The 26,799-nt window shown below is 47.0% G+C and overlaps 1 protein-coding gene across 1 annotated transcript in view; it reads left to right on the forward strand.

Annotated features, from left to right (window-relative positions):
* DDX20 (DEAD-box helicase 20) overlaps positions 1-26,799 on the forward strand; it is a 302,908-nt gene that overhangs the window by 237,669 nt on the left and 38,440 nt on the right. The window contains exons 8-9 of the mRNA XM_086923351.1: positions 4,342-4,424; positions 6,458-6,563. Of these exons, the coding sequence (XP_086779477.1) occupies positions 4,342-4,424; positions 6,458-6,563 (189 nt within the window). The remainder of the gene's footprint in view (positions 1-4,341; positions 4,425-6,457; positions 6,564-26,799) is intronic.

Here is a 26,799-nt window from a genome sequence, read left to right on the forward strand (position 1 = left end):
GGGAGGAGCAAACACAAGAAGAGGAAAGAAGAAGCCTATGGAAGCTGATGAATTAGAACCAATGAAGCCAGCCAGTGGGAAGCAATGGGCATGCATGGTCTTGGACAAAAACCTAAAAACTTGTATCTTTATAAAAAAAAATGTAAATATATATTAAAAAATGACTGTAAAGCAGTCATTGGCAATCGCAACTAGTTGGTCACTCAGTGGACTAATGCATCCTCTCCAGGACTCTGTTGACCTCGTGGCACAGGTTCCAATTTTGGCGGGTCTACTCATCCTTTCACCCTTCCAAGTTGAATATATAATGAATACCCTTGAGTTGGATCCCAAAAAATCTCTGATATTTTAGCACCTAGAGACCCACATGTGAATGTGCGCCTTATTGGCTTCCCCTTCCGTAGGAACTGACTAGTCCTAATTATGTGTGGCATGAGCTCTTGAAACCTAGAAACTATTTGGCTAACTGGAATTATCAGATTAGAAGGCCCTTTAACTAAACAGAGTCGATTGTCTGAGAATAGCTTCCTGAATACATGGGTGATTGCCCTGACACAGCCACAGTGGTTAATAACCTGTATCTCTTGATAGAAAACAGTCTGACATTGACTGCCCAGATCCATGCCGTTTACACATCTGTTTTAATCCAATCAGGCTATGCAGAAACACTTTCTCCTCCTCTTTTTACATTCGGCCTCCACCACAGATGTGTTCATATCTTCCAGACTAGTCTATGCAGTTTTGCGCCATCTATAGATGGGGTTTTAAATGTAGGTACCAAACAGTCTAATTCAAGCCAGATATTCATAATAACCACCTACTACGTAAACACGTTTTTTTTTAATTTGCTTTATTTAAATGTATGGTATGTGTAGTTACTGAAAATCTGTCTTGGAAACAACCATTCTGGACCTACGTTGGATACCCCTAATTTACATCCATTCTTCATATTCACCTGTACTGGAACTCTGCAGCTTGCCTTCTATTAGCCCCCAATGAATAGATGGATGGATGGATGGATGGAGTGAGTGCGTGCGTGCTAGGACACTGCTGAGTCCTTCTAGAGGCAAATAATGTTGTATTGAGTGAGCGAGAAAATTCAGAGGGCAGAGGTACTGCGCTAGCAGGATTTGCTCACCTAGGGGTACCCTGCTCTGAAACGGTAGGATTCCCCTTCTCTCCAGGTTGAGACAGGCTTCAGATGATCCTGTTGGTTGACCCTAGGAGAGTCTGCTACTATTTTATTCCATGGAACAGTTAATGGCCAACCAGATAGAGCCAGAAATGGGGTACTGTATGTCGGCATCGTATGCCTGCTGCCGCCTTTCTTTAGTTCGTGGCCAGTGCAGGCTATTGACACTGGCCACATATCAGGCTTAGTTCCGAAGTCTGCCTAGCATATGACCTTTGGTAATCTGTTTATCTGTTAGGGGTGTGATGTGTAGTCCCTTGAGTGTCCTACAGCCTCAAACATTCTAATCCAGTTTGTTCCAGCCTGATGATCTATTGGGTGAGAACTCGAGTCACTCATCAGTCTAATCCCTTTGGATTTATGTACGATGATGGCTTGAAGAAGACCAATTAGGATTTGCGACTTGTTGTAGAGAACTCAATGAAGGCCTTGTGAGAGGTCAGTAGATCTTACGTTGTAAGTATTATGGATTTTTTCCCTTAATGACATGGTTTATTCTGTGAAGCCAATTTTTATTGGCACACCACAAGCCCCCCCCCCCCCCCCCCCCCAATTCACTGTCAGACCAATAGACCCTGCTTAATGCAAAGATTGATGTCCCTCATCTACATAGTTAGCAGTGGTAATAAGCTATTGGTATATCGGATGTGTAAGAGACAACTGGTTGTGTGTGAAGCAAGTTTCCTTGAGGAGGCATTGTACTCTTCATATAGATTTCAATGGAAAGCCCTGAAAGTGCAACATTTATCACCTGTGCATGAGACCATACAGGAGGTAATACCTTTGTCTCACAAAGCAGTATAACTTGCATTATTCCTAGAGCTGTATTACATATGGTGTCCTAGGTGCGCAGAAGGTATTTACACTTGCTGTTAGTATTCCAGAACGATTTGGTATTGCAGAAGGGGCCAAAGATGCTTCTGTGACTTAGCAAAATGTGTGCTTGTGCGATCCCCAGTGCTTGTACCCTTGATTGTGTGGGGTTGTGGCCCTATGCAAATGTGAAGTCCCTTTGCTATGATGCCCAGATACTGTTACAGATGAGGGTGCAGGGAAAAGAAGCTGTCTAGGGGACGGGGACACTGATTTGCCAGACACTATGAGGTGTACAACCCAAGATAGCTCCTTGGGAGACAGGACATGAATCCCATGGACCCCGCCGCCATCTCCACACAGGTGGAAGCAGACATAAACTGCGCCCTTTTACGGAGAGATCCCTGGAACTCTGAAAAATTGTGCTGGATGTGTTTCTATTAAAAGCAGGAGCAACGGTTCAAACTGCTGGTTCGTTGTATTGATGTGCTGTACCCTGTGCAATCGCTAACTCGGGACAGTTTTTTTTCTGTATTCTCACTCACCTGGCTGTAATGCCCTATGGCACAAACAAGAAAAGTGTGCCATATGTATGTGATTTGGATCCTGGTTTTGTGTTGTGTATTTGTAAAGTGCACCTGGTAGTGTACCTTTCACTGGGCAGGAGGGCTATTCAAAGAGCCAGGTATTCAGGTTCTTGCAAAACTCAAGAAGTGAGGAGGGGCCTCTGATGTGTTGCGGTAAGTCGCTCCACACTTTTGGACTGATGTGGGAGAAGGCCCGACCTCTGTATCTGGTTTTGCATATGAGTGGGATATGTGCAAGATGGACTCCAGCCAATCAGAGGTGCCTTGATGATTTGTGAAATGTAACGTAATGTAATGTATGTGAGTATTGGAGTAGGCTGGGTCAAAGTTGTGTAGTGCTTTGAAGGTATGAGTGAGGAGTTTGAATTGTGGATATTTGTGAATAGGAAGCCAGTGGAGCTCATTGAGGAGTTGTGATAGGTGTGCTACATAGGAGTTTGTGTGATTCGGACTACCGAGTTCTGGATGTTTGCACTCGCCTAGTGAGATGATTTTTTACCCCAGAGCAAAGGGAGTTCCCGTAGTCCAGTTTGCTAGTGATGAGGGCATGCATGACATTTTTGCTGATGCTGCTCGTGAGCCATATGAAGTATTTTCTCAACATCTTCAGTGTGTGGAAGCAGGAGGCTGTGATGCAGTAGTCTTGGGCGGTCCGGTCAAGTTTGATGGTGATGATCCCAAGGTTCTTGCGTAAGTGCTGGGGGTCAGTGTGGGTCCTAGTATGGCAGGCTACCAGGTGGAGTCCTCTGGTGAGGTTTTTTTCAAGAAGATTACAACTTCTATCTTTGTCGTTGTTAAGTTTGAGACAGTTGCTCTTCATCCAGTCTGTGTTCTGGTGATGGGAGTCTTGTCTGAGAGCGAGAGTATGAGTTGTTTGTGTAGAAAAGGACATCTATCTCTTGGAGCGGACAATGTTGACCAGAGGGATCATGTAGACTTTGAAGTGGGTCAGGTTGAAGGAAGATCCTTGCAGTACTCCAAAGATGAGTCTTCTATGGGTTCCTACTTATTGGAATAGTAAATTACACCCTACTTAGTGGTTGTTATACTGCTCCCACTGGGGCCTAGCATGGGCTCTCCTGCTATTATGAAAGCCTAATCACATCTCTTTGATGATGGAGTCCCTACACTGGCCACTAGAGTAGAAGAACAGATTCCATTTTAATTCTGCCTCCCCAGCATCATGATTTCTGACTGGTCCTGGGTACTAAGCTCAGAAACCATGTTACTTGCTGTCATGGGCTGCGCCTAATGAAGCTATGCAGAAACAAGAAACCACTGGTATTGGTATTCTCAACAAATAAACATAACAAATTACAGTTGGAATAACCTCTTTTTTTTTATGACAACCTGCATTTATAGTTGTACTTAAAATAGTATTGACGGGTTACAGTGCACGGTAGAAATGTAAAATATTAGCAAATTAAACGGTTATGTACAGTCTTACACTTAATATAGCATAATAAACCAATTGCTGATAATGACAGCAGTAAAGCGGCTTGCAATACCTTATGTATGCATCTGATACCTAAATTTTACCCGCAAATATTTTGGATTTATAAAGTTTACAATTACCTGTTTGTTACATGTCGTCTTAAAGTAGGTTTTAGCATAATTTACAAAAATATTTATTTCCTTGTCAAATTCTGCCAGTTTACAAAGCAAAAAGGTTTTTAAAGTCCTATTCCTGTAACTTGTGCCAAGAGAGCGATTCTTCACTGCGGTCATTACTGCTGTTTCTTTCACCAGGGAGCATGAGCCAGGACCACAGGCTGGATGCAATGGCAAAACTAAAACAGTTTCATTGTCGGGTCCTGATCTCAACTGATTTGGTGAGTTCCAAAAACTTTTTATGAAGCCTGAGTCTATAATATTATCTGTATAATGCTGGGATAATCAGTTCGTTTTTTTCCAACCTAAGGCTTTTAGCAGTCATTTACAGAACTGTTCTGCAAATCGCTTTTTAAGCCACCTGTACAAATTCACTCAGGGTGCCTCAATTAGGAATCTTAATTTATTCCGGAAAACACAGTGTGCTGGTTATATTGTACTTTCCATGTTGTATATTTCCCCCAACCTAGCCCCATCGCTCGGGATGAAAGATGCCACTCCATGCTGTTCCAGGCAGGCCAGCCAGGTGGTGAAGGGGTTTCTTCATGCCCGACTGTGAGTACATCTGGAACACTCCAAGACTTTGCCCCCAATGGGGCAGGAGGCGAACCTCGAGAAGAATAATGATTACAGAGCGCAAGTTTTTGCCACCATCCTCTTAAGTTTGAATCTCCTCTTTAAGACCTCTGAAACTTATGTACATTCTCCTGTGGGCATGAAAAAAACGACAATAACATTTTATGATACATTTCCCATTTTAATACCACAGGGGATGTCAGATGTCTGTCTACACTGGGCAGTTGATCGTGGTTAAGCAAACCAACTCGGAAACAGCATCAAAGGCCCTCTAGCCAGCTCAGAGCTTAAGTATCGGGTACAGTACGTGTCCCAGAAGATGGATAATCCGCCAGAACTAACCAGCTACTCGCTCTGATTGCACCACCTGGTTTTCATCTTGTAGATCCTTGGAAACTGTTAGGGGGCATTCATGCATCAACTGTGACATAATAACTTCTGGGGCAGTATTAAAGAAAATGCATGAGGAGCCCAACAGGCATGTGCACCCACTTTGTGCACACCCCCGGGGCATTTTGGTATTACTAAAGAGGATGCAGACACTTGTACGGCCCTTTCTATAGTACTGACAGCCCCGGAGCTACATGTTTGCCAGCGCTATCTCAAGAGGGCAATTCTTTATTTGGATGGGGGTGTGGCCCTATGCAAATAAGGGAATCTTTGTTTCTGCGCCTGTTCTGTATTATGGGCTGAAAGGCAAAGAAGCTGACAGGAGATGCATTGAAACAGTGCACCCTCTGGAGGCGGGAAAAGGAGGTCCCATGGACCACCCAGACATCCCTTTGCAGGCAGGTACAGTCCTTCAGTGCAGCCGCCTGCAAATGGATCTCTAATCCCTCGTTACAGTGCAAACGAGTAGCCACCTGCACAGTGAAACACGGAGCAGCTTTAAAGCAGCCACTCCATATTTCACTCGAAAGGGCTGCCCCCAGGGCAGCAAGTGTTTGGGCAGCACAGTTTCCCTGTTTGCGCATGGCACACCTATTTAAAGGTGCGCCATGGTGCAAACCGGAAACGTGCCCCCAATTCGTAATAAGGGCCCTGGTGCCCTAAGGGTTCCCGAGATTCTTCACCAGGTTTTACATGGGATAAAAACCCATCGACATAATGTTAAAAATCATAGTTCACCAGGTTACTTCTATCTCTGAGCTAGTAAAAAAAATTCTGAGAAGGAGCATGGTTGTACATTTTACTCTAACCTCTTAAAATCAAAGAATTAATTACTTTGGGCTTGTATGACGAAGTTATATTTACTTGGTATCTTCAAGTTACTTTCATCACAAAAATGCTATTTGGATGTCTTTAGCTGACTAGAACAAAAGTACAGGTACAGCATTCCTTTCCTCATAAATTCTCTTGTGCTCTCGGATCATTTCTCAAAGGTTTCTGGCTGTTCCTTTGGCCCTCTCCCACCCCTATGATGAGCATTTTGAATGTTCCCCTGGTCTCCTTTCCACTCTGAGGACCATTATTTTTAGCAAGTCGATGTGTCATCTAAAGTGAAATCCTTGAGCCTGATTATCTATTGCTGCTAACTTTCAATGCTTTAATATTGTTTTTTTATATTGTTTTTTTTATATTTTGTTTTTCCAATATTTTGTGAATGCTTTCTTTAATTGTTTGTCATCTTTCTGGAAGCTTTGAAAAGTGGATGAACTACTCTCTCTATACCTTTCAGACGTCACGAGGAATCGATGCAGAGAAAGTGAACTTGGTCATTAATCTGGATGTTCCACAGGACTGGGAAACATACATGCATCGCATAGGAAGAGCTGGACGCTACGGTAATGTCCTCCGTAATCAACAGTATTTAATCCTTCAAGAAACATGTGTAGCTGGCCGTATTTTAAAATATGACCATAGTAAGAAACTCACAGGATAGCATGTCTTCTGTACCTTGAAACTCTTTTTTGAATTATCTATCAGTGATCGTTCAGTAGCTATTTCTTCTTAAAAGTGGCCCCTATGACCCTCACTTTATTTTAGGGGCAGGACCAGTAACCGACAATAGACTCACAATCTCAGTTTGTACGTATTGCTGACTTTAGAAGGTGGTGTTTTCAGCAAGGAATGTGTTAGCAGGTTTGCAACCGCTATTGCTGTCGAAAACCATTGAGTTACCGACCTATGAGTTGGAATGGCAAAGGAGAAGGGGTCCTATTAGGATCCTTCCTCTTTGGAAATTGTGTTGTCAGCCTGGAGGGGAATAGGCAGTGGTCTAAAGGATCACTGCCTGCACCCCCCTGAATCTTCCAAAACCGAATCCTTTTTTAATGCAGCATTGGTTCCTTTAAAGCACAAGTGTTGCTTTTTTGGAGGGGAAAAAAAAGTTTTTCAGTTTTACAACCCAGTCATAGGGATGTTGGTCTGCTGTCCCTTGCCAGACATCGTCCCTACTCGCTGTGATTGCAGCCAATTGTCGAGGGTCTAAAATCGCAACCTGTGTAATGAATATTAATTATGCAGGCCTATCTCCAACTCTCAGCGATTCAGTATTTTGTGAAGAGACCTATTCGTACACAAGTTGGTTCTCAAAATAGTATTCGTTCATAAGACCTGTGTGCAGTTTGCAACATTCATATGCTAATGGTATAATAGTATATCAGGTCCACAGTTCATGGGCCTGCAGTGATCAATACGGTATTTAAGCAGGCACATATATACTGTCATGCACGCTGTGCATTTGCCTGCAATTAAGAGCTGTGCGAGTTGGCAGCTTATTCTCATACCACATTTCTGAGACAGGGAGGGTTCCTTGAATCCCTATTGCAGCAGTGCAGTTGCCTGTGTTCAGAATGGGACGGTGCGAAATTGAACTCCCATGAGGTCCAATGCCACTGATTCCTGACATTGGAGGAATGAAGGGCTGTGCCTCACTCCCACATCACAAAAAAGTAACTGCTGTTTTCTGTATGTCCCTTACAGATGTCCAGACTGTCAAGACTAGGGGGAAGGATAGAAAGAAAGTGCAAGAGATCCCAAAATATAGTCCCTTATGTAGGAAGGTGGATATCTGACTATGGTTACCCCCAAACTTTTTGCCTGGTGTTTAGCTGGTTTTTGACATAGTTGGCCTGGGATCCTGCTATTCAGGGCCCCAGGCTAATTGCTCTCTCCTTAAAATGGACTCCATGTACCTTAGGTGCATACACAATTGGAACTGGTTCACCTTATTGGCCCCTGTAACAGTGTACCCTAGGTACCCAGGGCATAGGTGTTTCCAAGGCCTACCAGGGGCTGCAGCATATATTGTGCCACCCCTGGCCTGGCCTCCATATTTGACACAACTGGCTGATCACTCAGCTGGGGTAAGTTGGTGTAATCACCTCTTACTTAGGTATAGTATCCCTATACCTGACCTTAAACTGGACACATATGTTCCTATCAGCCACTCCTATGGAAGGCCTCATCAATCCTGGAGGCAGAGTGCTTGGAAATATGTGAGATGGTGCTCTAGCATGAGCTGAGCCTGTCTGCAGCTGTAGGGAACCACTCCCTTAGCTGTTCCGGGATATTGCCATACCATATACTCTTTTTATGCATTATAATCCTCGCGGTTATATGCGATCTTTGGTTTGGCTTTATCAAAACATGTCGAGTAAGGTGTCATACGAATTGGAATACTATCCCCCTCGACAGTTCTGTCGACGGGGATAGCATTCCACCCTTCTAGAGGGACACGACATGTGTGTAGCCTTAACCCCGGTTAAAGTTAACCAGAGCCTCAGCATCACAAAATGGATGCTGCCACCACAGACACAAGTCTGACCTCCTGCTGCTAGGAGTCTTTCCAGCGAGGGAGGCTTGGACAAAGGGTTTCCTGCCTTGGGAGGTGCGAGCACCACCCCAGACAGGGTTTTGTGTATTGGGTAGGACAGGGCTGAATAGATTGAGACATGCCCGGGGCACACAAGGTGTCCCCGTGCATAAGCCAGTCCAAACCGGTCCTAGGACTTTCCAGACCCAGGCCTGGCGAGGAGCTGGACAAAGGAAAGGGGGTGTAACCGCCCCCTTCCTGGTCCCACCCAGAGGAGGGACCTAGTAGGTGATCCACCCCTCAGATTGGGAATAAGAGTGGGAGCAGTGCCATTGCACAGCAGATCATCCTGAATCAACTTTACACGAAGAAGAAGAAGCCTGGACTTCGACATTCTGCTGCACAGAAGACTGAAGAGAATCTCCCTTGTGGCCTAGGAGTGGCCACCATGTGAACACAGGTACCAACCAGCGAATCAACGTCTGCTTTGCCGCCGCCTCCCGCTTGAGCCCGAGCCCAAAGCCTGACAAGACCCAGACTCCCAGACTTCTCACAGCCCGATCCACAGTCCCTGCAAAGAAGGGACCCGTGGAGGCACCGAGAGACGTGGGACCGGACTTCTTGGAAGACACCCGAAGAGCTGACAGCGCAGCACCAGAGGCATCCTCGACGTTGTGCTTTGGGGACTGAGAACCCCCACCACCGAGCAGCCCTTGCACCGAAGATAAGCCCCCCAGTATCTCCACGATCTGCCTGGGGCTCTTTTGCATTGTGCCACTCGACGCGCCATCCCGGCCACTAGCCACGTGGTCAGCGGCCATCTTGGCGACTACAACTACGAACTACACCGCGGGTCTGGTTGCTCCAGACTTGCCCTCGCTCCTGTGAAAAGGAGCACCCGCTCTGACCTTGCTGGTCCGAGTGTTAAGCCTTTTTCGACTCCTGCGTGGCTGGCATTAGCCAAGGCCTGTTTGCTCCGATCAGGTTGCCGACACCGCCAACAGCGAGAAGCCTGCGTGGGACAGCTCGTGACCGACTCCTGGACGTCCTCGACCCCCGGTGTCCACGTGGCTGCAGAGATAAGCTACACCTCAACGCCTGTTTGCACCCGACATCGCCTGGTTCCAATCTGGTTCCACGGTAGTCACTGGCTAGTGACTTTGAACATTGTCCCCTCTGCTTTCAGGTCTTCACATCTTCAGATCCACGCGTGGATCCACCGGAACTCTTAATATCGAGCCGCCTGCAGCATCTTCATCTCCAAGCACCATCGACCAGCGTGACGAAACCCGACACTACTTCGACCCTATGCACCCGCTTCCTGTGGGTGAGGTAACTCAGCTCCGCCGGTGTTCCTACACTGGTACACACCTCTAGGGCCTGTGTCTCAAGTTTCAGCTTTCTAGGTCACTCGGAAGGTTCCGAACTAACTAACTTTGAACTTTTTACGCACCATAAACTTTGCATTGGTGAGTGTGTGCACTTTAAACACTGCACCCGAGTCCCGCGGGCCTTTCCCGACTTAGTCACTGCTAGTCTCGAATAGCTCCAGCGATTCCCAAGGCCCTAGGCCTGTTTCCTTTCCGATTGGTATCTCTTATACCACTTTCTTAGTATATGGTTTAGGTTGCCCCTAGGGCTCATCCATATTGTGCAACTTTTGTGTATTTTAAACTGTCTTGTGTTTAACGCTTGTGCTTCTGTGCTCATAAAGAGTCCAGGGGATACTTTTAGTTAATAAATCAATATATATCTGTGTGGTGTCCTTTCATTTGGTATTCAAGAGGGTTGTGTATGGTAATACAGCTGGCTTCACATGCCTTTCAGAGTTTAGCCTAAGACTGCTTTGTCCACGTTACCACTAGGATAACTGGTCTATAAGGTTGACTTACAACCAATCATCATAAGGGTTGCTTGGCATGGTTCAAAGTGGTCATTAGAATTAGTGAGCATTATATACCAGGCCAACTTCTCACACCTTATTCCTCAAAATATCTCCAGTGGTGGGATATCCATAGATATTGGAGAAGACGCCTCACTCACTTATCGTGACATGCTTCATCTTAGGCATCTTTCTACACCCAGTAAGATGGTACTACCTGGGCGGACTCGGCCAAAGATGTTATGGGAGTTCTTATATAAAATGTTAACTGGTCATGCAGGGAACCAGATGAGTGATGTTAAAAATACCTACAGGTATACCCAAACAATACATTTATTCGTAGGGTACAAGGGGTATGGAATAAAGTCGTGAGCAAAACAGGGTTTATTCTGAACACTATTGATTCAGTTATACCCTCTTCTAAATGCCAACATGTTTCGGCCTGCAACGTGAGCCCTCACAGGTCTGGGGTCTTCTTCAGGGCTAAAATATCTACTCGTAGGTGTCCCTGCTCTGAACTCAGCACGCATTACATGCAAAGTGAGGCCCAGATTGCTCTCCTGTATTTTCTATTTTCCAGTAGTTTTTCTACTGGGTTTTGCTAATTTGCACCATGCAGGTCAGGGGTTGTGGTGCTGTCTTTTAGTCACACATTTGTCAAAGTAACGTCACTGCCGGAGTACCTATGTCTCTCGCCCCGCCGCCGAGTGATAGGTACTCCAGCTGTGACTGTGTGACTAAAAGACAGCAACACGAACCCTGACCCACATAGTGCACATTTTCGAAACCCAGTAGTACTAATTATTGTACTAGGCCATTTAATGGTGTGTTTTCTTCATGATTTTATTCCATACCCCAGGTACCCTACGAATAAACGTGTTGGCATTTTGAAGAGGGTATAACTGAATCAATAGGGTTCAGAATAAACCCTGTTTTGTTCACGATTTTATGAGAAAAAACTCCCTCATGACCTATTAATTTCTCAGGGTAATAACTCCAATTATTCAGGCATATCAATACAACACATTTCATAGGGAGACGGACTGTGACGGAGGTGAACGTGACATCACAGCGTGACGTGACATACTGCCAAATAACTGTTGATTCAGACGGATGAGCTTCGTTATCCACAGAAATAAAGGGAATGATTATGAAGTGGAAAAGAACATAATTTCAAGGTGTCCACTTGGCCATATGTACAGACATTGGAGCTATTTCCCTTAAAGAATAATCCTCCCCTGTGGAACCCTAGAAGTATATGGCTGGCGAGCTTTTTGAGCTTTTTGTTGCCACTGTGTGGTCGTAAGAAAAATTCTTGACGATTTACTGTTATCTGCTCTGAAAAAATACTATGAATATTTCCAGGTTTTAGAGAACATCTATTCTATCTGGCATGTCCTGATGAAGGTGGTTCCCATTGATGTTCAAACACACCGAAACGCGTTGACCAATCCGAGTGGTCATATTGGGCTATAGAGAGAACAACTAAATAGACGTGTTTGTAGGCACAGATGTGCGAAGTTGTGATTGTGAAAGAGTGAGAGTGGTATGTGTGGTATTTTCTATTCTCTACCTGGTGATATATGTATAAAAGTTTAGATATAATGAAATGTGGATTTTGAATAATTTGTTATCTATGATGGAATTTTGATACCTAAGAAAATGTGTTTTTAAAAAAATCATGAAAAAAGAATCAACTGAATGTTAAAGGAATTTGAAAAATAAAAAATAATGCAAAAGTAAAACAAATGTGTTGTATTGATATGCCTGTATAATTTGAGTTATTACCCTGAGAAATTAATAGGTCACGAGGGAGTTTTTTCTCATTTTCTTGGTTCCTTCTCCCCGCTTCTCCCTGACCTAAAACAAATTACCTTAGAGGGGGTCCCCCTAATTCTTTACTTGCTCACGATTTTATTCCATACTCCAGGTACCCTACGAATAAACATATTGTTTGGGTATACCTGTAGGTTTTTTTAACATCATTCATCTGGTTCCCTGCATGACCAGTTAACATTTTATATAAGAACTCCCATAAAATCTTTGGTTGAGTCCGCCAAGGTAGTACCATCTTACCTGGGTGTGGAAAGACGCCTATGATGAAGCATGTCACGAAAAGGGAGTGAGGCGTCTTCTCCAATATCTTTGGATATCCCACCACCCGAAGATATTTTGAGGAATGAGGGACTATCTTTTGGGATCTCTTGCACTTTTTCTTTCTATCGTCCCCCTAGTTTTGAAAGTCTGGACATCCGTAAGGGACATACAGACCACAGAAGTTGCTTCTTTGTGATGAGATTGTACCTGGGAGTTTTCAATTAATCTGCTTCGCTCACTCTCTATTGTGAATATGTGCCTCACTCCCACCATTGGCGAATGGCATAAGAACATGCACAGAGTTTAGCCAGGGTGCTTTGTGAATGGATTAGCTCAGGAATGACCAATGTATATTTAAGTGCTGGTGAGGGCCTGGAACTAGATAATAGGTAACCATTTATAGTGAATAATAGGGGTGTTGCAAACACTGGTATCCTGATCCTCGGCTTAGTGAGGGAAATGGCATGATCAAGGAGTTCCCTTCTTCATGTTGATGGGTAGAGAGAGAAAATTGTGACCTAGAAGGTAAAGTGTTAGAGTCTCAGCCTAAAGGGTGGGACTTCAACTGCTTTGGTCTGTTTTAAAGGCAGAGAGTTCTCAATTCTCCCTGTTTTCATTTTGATCTTCTCCAGATTTTGATGAGAGAGTATGTTCATCAAGTTATGTTTTTGCGATGAACCCTCAGGTCATAATTGTGGGATAAAAAAGCCCTCATCTACAGTAATTATTTTCACAAGAGCAAGGTTTTGGGGTATGTCATGCACACTGGCATGAAGGGATATGAAATCCCCTCAAAATGTAATGTTTACTCCATTGTAAGGACATAGCACTGTTAACAGTCTGATCCTTTTAATGAGAACTGCCATTTATGTGGTTATACCGCTTTCGATCTTTAGCAGTCCAGAAGTGGAGGCGGGGGACTTGCTGTTAACAATGATAAGAAATCGATCACAAGTTTGGTATGTTTGATATAGTCAAGGGTTGTTAATAGCCTGAAGAAAGTGTTTGTAGCTTATTTCGGCCATGCCATCATGAATTCACCTGAGCTGGTTTGAGGGCAGACATTAAGTAAGGTTGGTCACACTTGATACCTGGATGGTAATACTCATAGTAATACCAGGGGCTGTGGACCAAACACATACAGTGCTATATTTGGTGCAACCATTTAAATAAATGTTTAGGTGCATTATTACATAAATAAGAGGGAGGTTGACAGAAGTTGATACTTTATTATCAGTACTTGACAACAGACTACAACTTTCACACAATTTATTAGTAATCTGAGACATCGGTCCTTTTGAAGCTGATTCGAAGTAAGCAGATGGGGGTCCATATTTCACCCAGAATAGGTGAAGGCAGATGGTTCAGTCAAGTCATTCAGATTCAGGGATTGACAATGCACTTTGAGGCATCCCATACAGAGTTAAGATTTTGCCTATCCCTGTTCTTCAGAAAGAGGTCTTGACAGGGAACAGTGTTGTGAATATTACTTAATATTATTATTGTACTAGACCATTTAATGGTGTGTTTGAGAGGAAGCCATCCAGCAGAGATATTCTGGTAAATATCTTGCTCCAGTGGACTTCAATATACCTTCCTTAATGCCCCTGTTTTAAGAGAGTATCGTGGAACCGGAGTATGTGGTATAATAATAATAATAATAATAATACTGTATTTTATAAAGCGCGAACAGCTACCTCGCGAGGAGGTGTCCCGGCGCTAGAAGAACCACAGAAGTCCAGGGGCAGAGATGGGAGACCTAGCGAGGCTGGGAGAAGAGCCATGTCTTTAGCATCTTCTTAAAGCAAGGTTCAGATGGAGCCTGCTGGATTGCTTGAGGTAGGGAGTTCCACAGAGCGGAGACGTTTGCTGAAAAGGTACGACCGCCAAGGCGTGCCTTTTTTGCTCGTGGGACGACCAGTTGGACACGGTCATTTGACCGTAATGCACGGCTTTGGGAATACCTTGGAAGGCGTTTTTTTAGGTAAAGTGGGCAGGAGCCATGCAAAGATCTGAACGCAAGCGTCAGAGCTTTGAATTTTATCCGGTTGGCCACAGGGAGCCAGTGCAGGGTTCGAAGATGCGGAGAGACTGACTGCTTGAAAGGAATTCGCAGTAACAGCCTCGCAGCCGCATTTTGAACTACCTGCAGTTTATGGGTTAGGAATTTTGGGAGGCCCAGGTATAGACCATTGGCATAGTCCAGCCGTGAAGTGACAGTTGCATGGACTACCATTTTTCTGCAGCTCTCTGGTAGAAGTTTAAGAAATTTTCGGAGGTTTCTTAATTTACTTGAACAGCAACCAGCCACTTGTTGGATATGGGAAGTAAAAGACATTTTATCATCCCATCTCACTCCAAGGTTTTTTGCCGAATGACTGGGCAAGGGGGGGGGGGGCCTATCTCCACCGGCCACCATAGCTCTGGGGCGGGGGTAGGACCCTTACCGAAAAAGATAACTTCGGTTTTATTGGCATTTAGTTTTAGTTTGTTAGTATTCATCCAGTGAGCAATGTCCTGGAGACAGCCTTTAAAATTTGCGAAGGATTCCTGTGTCATCTCAGAGTAAGGAAATACCAACTGGGTGTCGTCGGCATAAGAAATTGCCTTAACACCCCAGTTGGCAATTAGCGTAGAGGGGGGCCAGATAGATATTGAATAAGAGAGGGCTGAGGGCCGAGCCCTGCGGGACTCCACAGTTGAGGGTTTTAGGTGTGGAAGAAATCGTCCCAAGTGCCACCTTCTGCGTTCTCTGAGATAGATAGGAGTTTATCCACCTCAGCGCGTTGTCTTGAATGCCTGTCTCTGCCAGCCGGCTGAGTAATCTGGCGTGGTCCACCGTATCGAAGGCGGCCGACAGATCCAGGAGTACCAGCATAGCTGAACTTCCTGCATCCATCGACCACCTCACTGACTCAGCTACCTCTAGGAGCGCTGTTTCTGTGCTGAAACCGGGCCGAAAGCCAGATTGAGTTTCATGGAGAATGTTGTTGGATTCCACAAATTTACTCAATTGGCGTTGTATCACTTTTTCCAGCATTTTTCCCGGGGCGGCTAGAAGGGATATTGGGCGGAGATTCGTGAGGTCATCTGGGTCCCCGTTTGGTTTTTTCTTTAGGGGAAGGAGAGTGGCATGCTTCCAGACGTCTGGGAAGATTCCTGACGTGATGGAAGAATTCCAGATACTTTGGAGTGTGGGCGCTACAGAGTCCGCTATGGTGCTCCATAGTTTAGCCGGACAGGGGTCATCAGGGGAACCGGATTTACAGCGGCTGAGTTCTTGCCTCACCTCGTTCAGAGGGATATGCGCGAACTGGGTGAGGGTTTCTCCTGTCTCGCCATTGTTCGCTGTGTCCTGTTTCACAGTATTTATTACTGGGCCAAAGGAGTCATATACTTTCTTAATTTTAAGATCGAAGTATTCTGAAATTTGCTCGCAGAGTAATGGTGTGGGAACAACCTCTCTTTCAATGCATTGAGGTTTGAGGAAGGACTGTACTACTTTAAAAACTTGTTTGCTGGACTGTTTTGCCTGCATAATCGAGTCCGCGTAGAAGCGCTTTTTATTATTCCTAATAGCTTTCCGGAATTTTTTTGATGCTTCCTTATATCTAGTTTTTTCTTCTAAACCGTAGTTTTCTCTCCAGAGTCTTTCCAGTTTTTTACAAGCCGCTTTCTCCTCCCTACGTTCCTGCGTGAACCAGGGAGCTGAGGGGGATTCTCTTTTTGATAAAGCCAGAGAGGCTGGGGCAATAGAAGAAACCATCCCTCCTATCCATTCATTGAGTAGTCTAGCATCCATATTGGGATTATTTGTCAAGGGGGGGGTGGTTTGCGCCAGAGCCGGGAACATAGCCTCAGGGGTCAGTTTTTTCCATTGTCTTTTCATAAAGTAGCATTTACTTGACGCCTTAGTATCACTACGAATGTTCAGAGTGAATGGGACAAGTGAATGATCTGACCATATCAAAGGGAGAGGTTTTTCAGGCCGCACATCCTTGATATTAGTAAAGATGAGATCAATAGTATGGCCCCCAGTGTGTGTGGGGCCTTCATTGATCAATCTGAGGCCGGCCGCGTCTAACGTTGTTCGGAGAATCTCTGCGGTGGCGCAGTCTGCTTTATCCATGTGGATATTAAAATCACCTACCACTAAAAAAAGGGGGTGGAGGAGTGAGCTCTGCACTATCGTGTCTAATAGGGTAGTTAGAATGGGGTCCGCGCTGGCCGGGGGGCGATATATCACTAGTCCTGCTAGTGAGAGCTGAGGGCTCACTTGGAAGCAGAAGTGAAGACCCTCAATTCCTTGGATAGCCGTGGCAGCCGAGGAAGTCAGTACAAGATGCTCTTTGAAAATAATAGCTACGCCACCGCCTCTTTTTGTCCCAGGCCGGTTGGCGAGGCATATTTTAAATCCCGGAGGGATAGCAAGAGCGATAGAGGTCAGGTTGTCCTCTTTGATCCATGTTTCAGTTAGGAACAGGATATCCCAATCCTGCTCTTGTAATAAGAGCCAGACCTCATCAGTGTGTTTGACGAGGGATCTACAGTTTAGTAGGCCCGCCCTGAGGTTAGTTTGAGGGGGGGATTTAGGGTTGGGGTGTATTGCGGGGGCAGCGCTGTCAAACGTTATCCCGCAATTGCTACAAGTTTGGACGGGGTCAAAGGTTGCTGGGTCTATAGAGTGAGGGCAACAATTGGATGGTAGGTTGAATGCCTTTAGGTCCTCACCTGACCATGATATCTGTCCACCAAATGTTCCGTTTTCGGCAGCATGTCGGTTTTCTTAATTGCAGTTCAGACTTTGGCACATCTCCAGCCTTTTCACAAGGGTATGACAAAGACTTGTTTAAAAAACACAACATATAAAGAACTGTTTTGGTGTTGGAAAAGTTTGGGGTTCTGGCTTTCTTAAAGTTCTGTAGTGTATCGACATCTGTGTTTAGTTAGACAGGGAAATGGTATCTTTGTCATTTGAGAGAAGCATAAACTTGGAGTAGAGGCTATGTTATTGGTGTGGAAGAATGTATTGCCTGCCCTGAACTGGATCCAGACCCAAGAGGATGTACTTGGTGTTCCAGATAATTTTGGATACTATCATTTTCTGAACCTTTTAAGGCAACTTGGCTGAGGCCAAATATGGTTCCTCTGTTTCAACATATTATGCACGTGCATCAGTCTCTCAGTTCCTAATTTTCTTGATTTGGATATTTCAAGTTCTCAGATAACAGCTTTAATGTTAGTTTATAGCCTAAACTCTGGAAATGGAAATATTCTTAAGTCACCTTTCTCATTTAGGCTATCAATTGAAGTGAAAAGAGTGGTTTCATAACAGTCTGAGGTTTCAAAACAGTTTAGAGTCAGTGTTTTCCACAAGAACGTAGTCGGTCTCTTAGGTTAGAGACTTACAGAATGGAGAACTCTACAGAATGGACTGTCTGAATCCAGTACGTATTCCCTAAATAGTTTCTTATGAGAAATTTTGATATATGCAGAGAAACCATTGGTCTTTCAGAGCAAGTCATGTTCTGGGGATAGACAGTGAAGCAACAGGTTCTTCTGAACAGATTCATTTCCCTCCTCATTTAGTCCAGGAGTTGGTGGGATCAAAAAGAATATTTTTTCAAGAAAAATGCGAAGCAAGGGGGCGCTAGAGGGCGCACAAACTGAATGGCCGCCTGTTGGTGAGTCTCTCGATCCCTGGAACAAACATCCTGTATTTATCCTTGAAAACTGGACTGTATCCTGGCCAAAACGACGGAATACTGAAGATTAAATGTGACCCCCGACTCGACCCGCTTTTGAGAAAAATCGGACCTTGTATGCCGGCTTTGGAGAGCGCAAAATTCTGCCCGGGGCTGGCGCTGGAACTGGAGCGGCTGAGGTGGGCGGCGACTGACGCTGGGAGAGCCCGGGGATCGCCACGAGGATGGTAGGCCCAGCCTGTAGAGCCGCGATTGGCCGCGCTGCTGCTCCCGATGTCTCGAGTGTGATGTTGCTCCCCCTTTTGCCGGATGTAGTTGGGCAGTGCATCGGACAGGGGGGAGGTGAATGAATCGAACAACGACGGCAGTGTCCTGTGGCCCTTTAGGATGATATAGGCCCCTGGATGAGCATTGCCTAGCGCTGACCTGAGGAGCGGGCTTTGTGACCCCTGCACCTCCTGCAGAGAGAGGCCGAGACCATCACTGTGCCCACACAAGCACTGGCTCTGTGGATAGAGAGTCGGATGGCGAGATCTGTGGCAGTAAACCCTGATATGTACTGGGCCCGTGAAGGACCTATGATTGGCATTTAACAGGTTGGACCCCTCTACACCGATCTCCTTGCTGCATATAAGGGGAGGTACACTGATCCGTGGACTATTGGTATCTCCTATGGAGGCTGGAGCTCTGATCATTGCGTAGGGTGAGAAAAGTGCCGGAGCTGATTTGCGGTTGTGACCGGCGAAGTGCGTTTTGCTATTACTGGATGTGCACCCCCACCTAGCGCTGCACCTTCTACTCAGAGGTGCGTTAGTGGACTGGGTCGGGGGACGGCTTAGTGACTGCGACACGCCTAACGCGGCAGATTTGAAAATTGGATACCAGCGGTTGGCACACTACGACACACTACAAGCAGAGGAGTGGAGAAGGTGTTACCCTGTGGCAACAGCAGTTAAGTCCGCGCACACGCAAGTAATCTGGAACCTGTTGGCAACTGGGCGCCCCCGATATCCCGCCCTAACTACCGGACTGACCTAGCTGACGGACTGCTTATGATCAGCTGCCGCAGGGGGAGTGAAAGTGCCAGGACGGAGATCGACGAACTGGTGGAGCGGACGGTACGGCCGGGCAGGCTTGTAAAAGGAGGCCTGTGAAACTAAAATTGGCTGGAATCTGGCTTATATGACGAACTGCATACGCTGTGGCACCTGAAATCCTATGTGAGCACTCATAACGCTGTACACTGGTTCACAGACCACTAAGTGGACAACACCACTACAGGATTGCTGGCTTGTAGCCTATAGACACTGCTGCTCAAGAATAGTGATAGGCTTGCAATAGTGCACTACCCAGCAGACCGAAGCGCCATGGGGAAACTGGATAACAGTCAGCCGAAATTGTCCTTTGACTCCTCAAGAAGAGGACCGATACCAACCTCTGGGGAAACAAGCAAGAACAGTGCAGAGACGGCGGGGAACAGCCCATCGCCCACGGAACTAGATATGCAGCCAATACTGCAAGAAATGCGGCAGGGGTTTGCCACAGTGGTGGATAAAGTTGATAGAATGTCCTCCAGAATGGATGCGATGGTACACAAAGTAGACCAGCACGAAGAGCGGATTCAGAGGCCGAACGGTGGATATCCAAAACTGATGACACCACTGCAGGCCACACCACTCGACTGGCCTGGATGGATAACCTGCTGCGGGTGATTGCAGCCAAGAATGAGGATTTGGAGGCCAGTAGTCGGCGCAATAACTTCCGCGTCATGGGCGTCTCGGAGTCCACGGGGCGGATGGAAGAATATGTAGAAAAATTGCTCCTGACATCCATTGGGGCTGAGGCCTTCTCGGCACACTTTATTGTGGAACGCGCTCATCGCTCGCTAGGGCCTGTGCCAAAACCTGGGACTCCTCCTAGACCCAACATAGTGCAATTATTGAACTATCGAGACCGAGATGTTGCCCTGAGAACGGCCCGCACTAAGCAAAACCTGACATACAATGGAATATCATTTCCATCTTCCCGGACTTCACTCCACTTGTGTAGGAGGAAAGGCGTAACAGCCAGATTCATCAAGCGAAATGCGCTCGCAAAAGGGCCAGATTCTGAGAATCTGGCCCTTTGTGAGTGCAATTTATGTAAAAATCGCTAATAAAGAATTCGCAAATTTGCGAGGATTAGCATTTAAGGAATCTCTATTAGAGATTCCTTAAATGCTATTCATGAAACATTTAAAAATTGCGAATTCGCAATTTAGGAGCGCTATTTACCACGAAGTCAAACCTCGTGGTAAATAGCGAAAACTTAAAAAAATGCATTTAAATGCATTTTTCTAAGTTGCATGTTGCACACACACATGTCCTTTGGACATGTGTGTGCACAACATCAGTGTAAATTCACATTTCAGGGGTGCTAAAGGGTGTCCTTTGGACACCCCTGGCACCCTTGAAATAGCATCCTTATTTGCGATTAGCAAATTGCTAATCGCAAATAAGGAATAACTCCCCATTCCTTCCTATTGGCCCATAGGAATGAATGGGGAGTTATTCCTTATTTGCGATTAGCAATTTGCTAATCGCAAATAAGGAAGCTGTAGGAATCGCAATTTATTTAGCGATTCCTACATGAATCCCGTTTTGCAAGTTCTTAAGGCGATTCCTTAATATTCGCTATTAAGGACTCGCAATACGGGACAATGATGAATCTAGCTGTATATTCCTAGATGTCAAAAAGAAACTCCGAGCCGCCCAAATAGACTACGCACTTTTGTACCCTGTGAGACTCAGAGTGATGCACCAGGAGAGGCAGCGATTCTTCACGAATCCGCAACATGTGGAAGACTATCTAAAATCTGTGAAACAGGCACATAGAGGAGGGACTGGACGTGATGCCGCGCACCGAGGAAATGCGCAAGAACCTTATTAAGAAGCTTGAATTATGAGACTTATGTATTAACTATCATAATGCTGGGGCTACAGGCTTGATGGGCTCCTGTGAAGTACAGAGACTGGGGACACTGAAGGCTTGCTGGGCCGTGAAGGTTACATTTGTTCCAGTGGTAATGTATTCCAGGGCCCACTTTCCCTCCTCGACCGACCCTGGTGGCGGTACGGGACCTACGGGCGGAGGAGGGAGAGGTGGTTGTGTGCTCTCTATGTGGTTTCCCCCCTACGGGTATACCCCTGTATTGAAGTGTGCTATTTGGGGAGTTTTGATGCTTTGGGGGGTGGGGGTAAGGGGCGGGTAGGTAGTGTATTCTGGCAAGTTGGGGCTGCTTCAGTGGGAGGAGGGAGAGGTGAAAGGGCAAGGATTGGATTCTGCATGTGCCATGTTGGTGGCGGTGGTTGTTGGTGAGGGAGGGGCGAGTGGGGGTGGGTCAGAAGTTAGATTGTTCTAGAAGGTTGCATTTAGATGACGTATACCTCAGTGCTGTTCACTACCATTGGGGTACAGATTGTTATGACCAGTGGCGTATTACGTGATGCTATTGATTAGCAGGCTCAGGCGGAACGCAGACAGGGAGAATGTCGCCTGGAGAGGGCACACAGACACTATCCAGCACCAGTGCAGCATTATACCCTAGATATGGCAAGAACTGCGTTAAACTTCATCACATGGAATGTGCGTAGGCTAGGTGACCTGCGGAAAAAGCGGCAGGTGTTATCATACCTCGACAGGCGTAATATCCACATTGCTTTCTTACAAGAGACTCATTTTAGGCCTCAGGGCAGCTATTCTTTTGCCTGTAGATGGGCGGATCACGCAATATTCTCCTCATACTCAACATATGCAAGGGGCGCTGCGATTCTTATTAAAAGGGGCACCCCGTTCACACTCGTAGGTGAAAAGAGTAGTGCATATGGCCGGTATTGTTTGGCGAGGGGACGTATGGGTCATGTCTCCTTCACGCTGGTCTGTTGTTACGGCCCGAATGTGGATGATCCTCAATTTTTCATTGCTCTGTGGGCTGCAGTTGTGGGTTTGGGGCCTGATCACATAATATGGGGTGGGGATTTCAATGTATCGTATGACCCTACGATTGATAGATCACATCCAGCTCCCCACCATTACACCAAGGCCCGTGAAGCGCTACACGACATATTACTAGAATACAGATTAGCTGATTCTTGGAGGCATATCCATCCCCATGACATGGAAGGCACGCATTTCACCGCACATGCTGCATCGTGGGCACAATTAGACTATATATTTCTATCAACTAACCTCTGCCCAGCGATAACTGATGTGAAGCACTTGGCTAGGATCTATTCGGACCATGTTCCAGTGCGACTAACGTTGAATGCAGAGGTTATCCAGTATTTGGGTGTCTTTCATAGATTCACATGCCTGAATCATTCCCCGTCGCCGAGACGGGAGCCTCCGGTACATAAAAAAGTAATGTCCTAAGGACATACATAGAGAATATAGGCCGAAGGGCCTCCCCTTTGGGGCCTTTCCACGTCCTTATGTAAAAAGGACCGAACTCTCATCGTTAGCCAATCAGCTCCGACCTCCCTCTAGAACCTTCCCGGGAGGAGCCTCAGTCCCTCAGATTTTCTACCGCACGTTGTGCTAGGGAGTCTCCAACCTGAGCTCTTCAGGTTTTCCTGGCTTCGAAGTCTCAAACTTCGCTGAAGTACACTTTGTACGGAAAGGTTATATATCCTATCTTCGACTACATGTCGGAATCTGATAAGAAAGCTTCGTCCATGGCGGACTCGCAGAAGAAAGCCCTTCTGAGGGCCTGTTCCTCCTGCGGCAAGCAACGGATTCAAGCGGAGGACAAGCACGACCTGTGCTTATATTGCCTGTACCCTGACCACGTCACTGACAAGTGTAGGGTGTGTAGAGCCTTCCCAAAGAAGACTGTTAAGGAAAGGGAAACTCGCCTCCGCGAGTGGCTCGACAGGCTTAAGGTCCGAGACACTCTGGAATCTTCCGAGGGTAGTGTCTCCGCGACCTCCAAAGTCTCCAAGAAGAGACCCAGGGTGCAGTCCCCTGGAGAGACAGACACTCCTCCTAAGAAGGCGCACAGGAAACCTTCGGAGGCACGTTCCACCACCTCCTCCGTGTCTGTTAAGGATGGCCAGAGGTTCAAGAAGCCCGCTCCATCTACTAAGCGGACCACCTCGGTCACGACCACTGTGTCGACCACTACGGCCTCATCGCCCTCCGCGACGGCCACGACGTCCACCACTGCGTCCTCAGGCGCACCGGTCTCCTCGACCATTCCTCTGAAACCTTCATCCAGTACGAATGTAAAATCCAGTACTAATACAAAGTCTTCGTCACCTAAGAGGTCTAAATCTACAGGTACGCCTTCGCCGAAAACATCTCATACCGAAGGATCGTCACCTAAACGGTCGAGGTCAAGTTCAAAAGGCACGCCTTCGACAACGATAACTCAAGTCCAAGGCCCTACCACCAGTAAGCCGGCGAAACTCTTATCCCCGCAAAATGTGGTGCCATCGACCCTAACGGAGGTGCCCAAGTCACCAACACACACGGCGGGCGCGCCATCTTCACGCACGTCGTCGGAAGAGACCCCGGCGCCATCTTGGAAAGAATCGAGATTGGTCGAAGCCTCTATTGACTCGATTCCAACGCCCTCGGTTCACCCAACGGTGGAGTTGGCACCCGAGCAGGATCAGGAGACACTCCAGAGTGAAGAGTCAGACGAAGAACAGGAGGATCATGAGGAACACCAGGACGTCCACGAGATCCGGGACGAACAGGGGCGCTCCCTGAACGTCGACACGGTGAACACCCCGATGATCTGTTTGCCACTGTCTCTGGTCAACGATTTGAAATCCCTGGTGCAGGATTATAAACAACGGTTCCCGGACGCCGACAGCGGCACCCACGTGCCGGTCACCCAAGCGCAACCATCGGCCTCGCAACCTTCCGCTCCCCAGGCCCGTCCTCGGAACCAACCCCAACCTCGCACTCGACCGCAAACTCAGGCGGAGGACTCGTCCGAAAGCGAGGAGGAGGAGACGGACTTAGAGGAAGGCGAGGTGCAAGACGCCGCCTCGGACCCCAGAGACGACGATGCCGATGCTGCGTCATCACACCATTCGTCTACCCCGGCATCCCCGCGACCGCGCCACTCTGAGGCGGCGGACCTGGGAGGTTTTCACAAACTGGTGGACAGAGCTGCAAAGAGGTTTCACATGGCAGTGGAATCCGCGGAAACGAAATGCTTCCTCCATGATTTCAAGGAACACAGCCAGAAATTGGCCAAGTCTATTCCACTTATAGACTTTCTGTGGGAACAGGGCAAGAAGCTGATGCTCACGCCTGCTTCGGTACCTGCGGTGGTTCCGCGCCTAGACAAGAAATATAAGGCCCCGAACACCGCGCCTGCCTGCCTGACCGGCCACCCCAGACCGGACTCGGTTGTGACTCAGGCGGCCCAAAAACAATCCCGCAACCCTTCCTCGCCGCTGTCCGCGCCCCCTGACAAGGAAGGAAGGAAGCTGGACACCATAGGCAAACGGTTCTCTACCACGTCCGCCATGACCATCAAGGTAGCGAATTCCATCGCCCTCCTTGGCCGCTACAACCGCCAGCTATGGGAAGACATAGCTCCTTATCTACAAAGTCTGCCAGCCGCGGTCCAGGACGAGGTGAAAGCTCTTCTAGCGGAAGGACAGAACTCCGCGGCAGAAATTATCGACGCAGCCATGACGGGATTCCGCCAGTTGGCCGGGGCTGCTGTGCTCCGCCGCCAAGGCTATTTACAACAAGGGGTGGTGAGGGTCAGAGTCTCTGAATTAAACAGAATACTCTCACCCAGTCAAGAGATCAGGGCTAGATCCAACACCGTTTTTTAGCTCACTGCACCATCCCAGTTTCAGAACCTGGCTGTATGCAAATTAGTCTGTTCCTGTCCCAGTGCATGATGGGAACAGGGCAAACCAAACTACAAAAGCCAATTCTTACACTGGGAAGGAAACAAGCTACCGGGGACCGGTTTCTGGCATTTCAGCCTCTTCGGCCCGGCTTGCTTGAATCCTGATGGTGCAATGAGCAAGGGACTCACATCTGAGTATACCCTTCCACGCTTAGGGTGGACAAAAATATTTACAACAAGGGGTGGTGAGGGACAGAGTCTCTGAATTAAACAGAATACTCTCACCCAGTCAAGAGATCAGGGCTAGATCCAACACCGTTTTTTAGCTCACTGCACCATCCCAGTTTCAGAACCTGGCTGTATGCAAATTAGTCTGTTCCTGTCCCAGTGCATGATGGGAACAGGGCAAACCAAACTACAAAAGCCAATTCTTACACTGGGAAGGAAACAAGCTACCGGGGACCGGTTTCTGGCATTTCAGCCTCTTCGGCCCGGCTTGCTTGAATCCTGATGGTGCAATGAGCAAGGGACTCACATCTGAGTATACCCTTCCACGCTTAGGGTGGACAAAAATATTTACAACAAGGGGTGGTGAGGGACAGAGTCTCTGAATTAAACAGAATACTCTCACCCAGTCAAGAGATCAGGGCTAGATCCAACACCGTTTTTTAGCTCACTGCACCATCCCAGTTTCAGAACCTGGCTGTATGCAAATTAGTCTGTTCCTGTCCCAGTGCATGATGGGAACAGGGCAAACCAAACTACAAAAGCCAATTCTTACACTGGGAAGGAAACAAGCTACCGGGGACCGGTTTCTGGCATTTCAGCCTCTTCGGCCCGGCTTGCTTGAATCCTGATGGTGCAATGAGCAAGGGACTCACATCTGAGTATACCCTTCCACGCTTAGGGTGGACAAAAATATTTACAACAAGGGGTGGTGAGGGACAGAGTCTCTGAATTAAACAGAATACTCTCACCCAGTCAAGAGATCAGGGCTAGATCCAACACCGTTTTTTAGCTCACTGCACCATCCCAGTTTCAGAACCTGGCTGTATGCAAATTAGTCTGTTCCTGTCCCAGTGCATGATGGGAACAGGGCAAACCAAACTACAAAAGCCAATTCTTACACTGGGAAGGAAACAAGCTACCGGGGACCGGTTTCTGGCATTTCAGCCTCTTCGGCCCGGCTTGCTTGAATCCTGATGGTGCAATGAGCAAGGGACTCACAGGCTGGCTCAAAGCAACGTCCTTTCGGCAGGAGGTCCAATCTAAGGTGCTGGACATGCCGTTCGATGGTCAATTCCTCTTTGGAGAAAAGATAGACGAAGCGCTCCAGGCCATCAAGAAAGACACAGATACGGCGAGGGCTCTGGGCTCCCTCCAGTCCCGGAACCAATCCTTTCGGGGGGGCCGATCCAGAGGTCAGTACTCCTACAGGGGTTCCTACCAAAATCGGTCGTCCTATTCCTACAGCAACAGGAACCAGCCCCAGCACAAACAACAGTCCCGTCAGTCGTCCTATGGGAGGTCGTCCTTCAGAGGCAAATCCGCCAAGAAGGGCGCTGGCGGCCGCCAGTGACCACTTACTCCAGCCAGTCCCACCACCGTCTCAATCCTTTCGAATTGGGGGAAAACTGACCCACTTCCTCAAAAATTGGCAAAAAATCACTACGGATCGGTGGGTACTGCAGATAATTCAATTTGGACATTCCCTCGAACT

This window comes from Lissotriton vulgaris, chromosome 5 (assembly GCF_964263255.1).
Source record: "Lissotriton vulgaris chromosome 5, aLisVul1.2, whole genome shotgun sequence".
Taxonomy (NCBI): Eukaryota; Metazoa; Chordata; class Amphibia; order Caudata; family Salamandridae; genus Lissotriton; species Lissotriton vulgaris.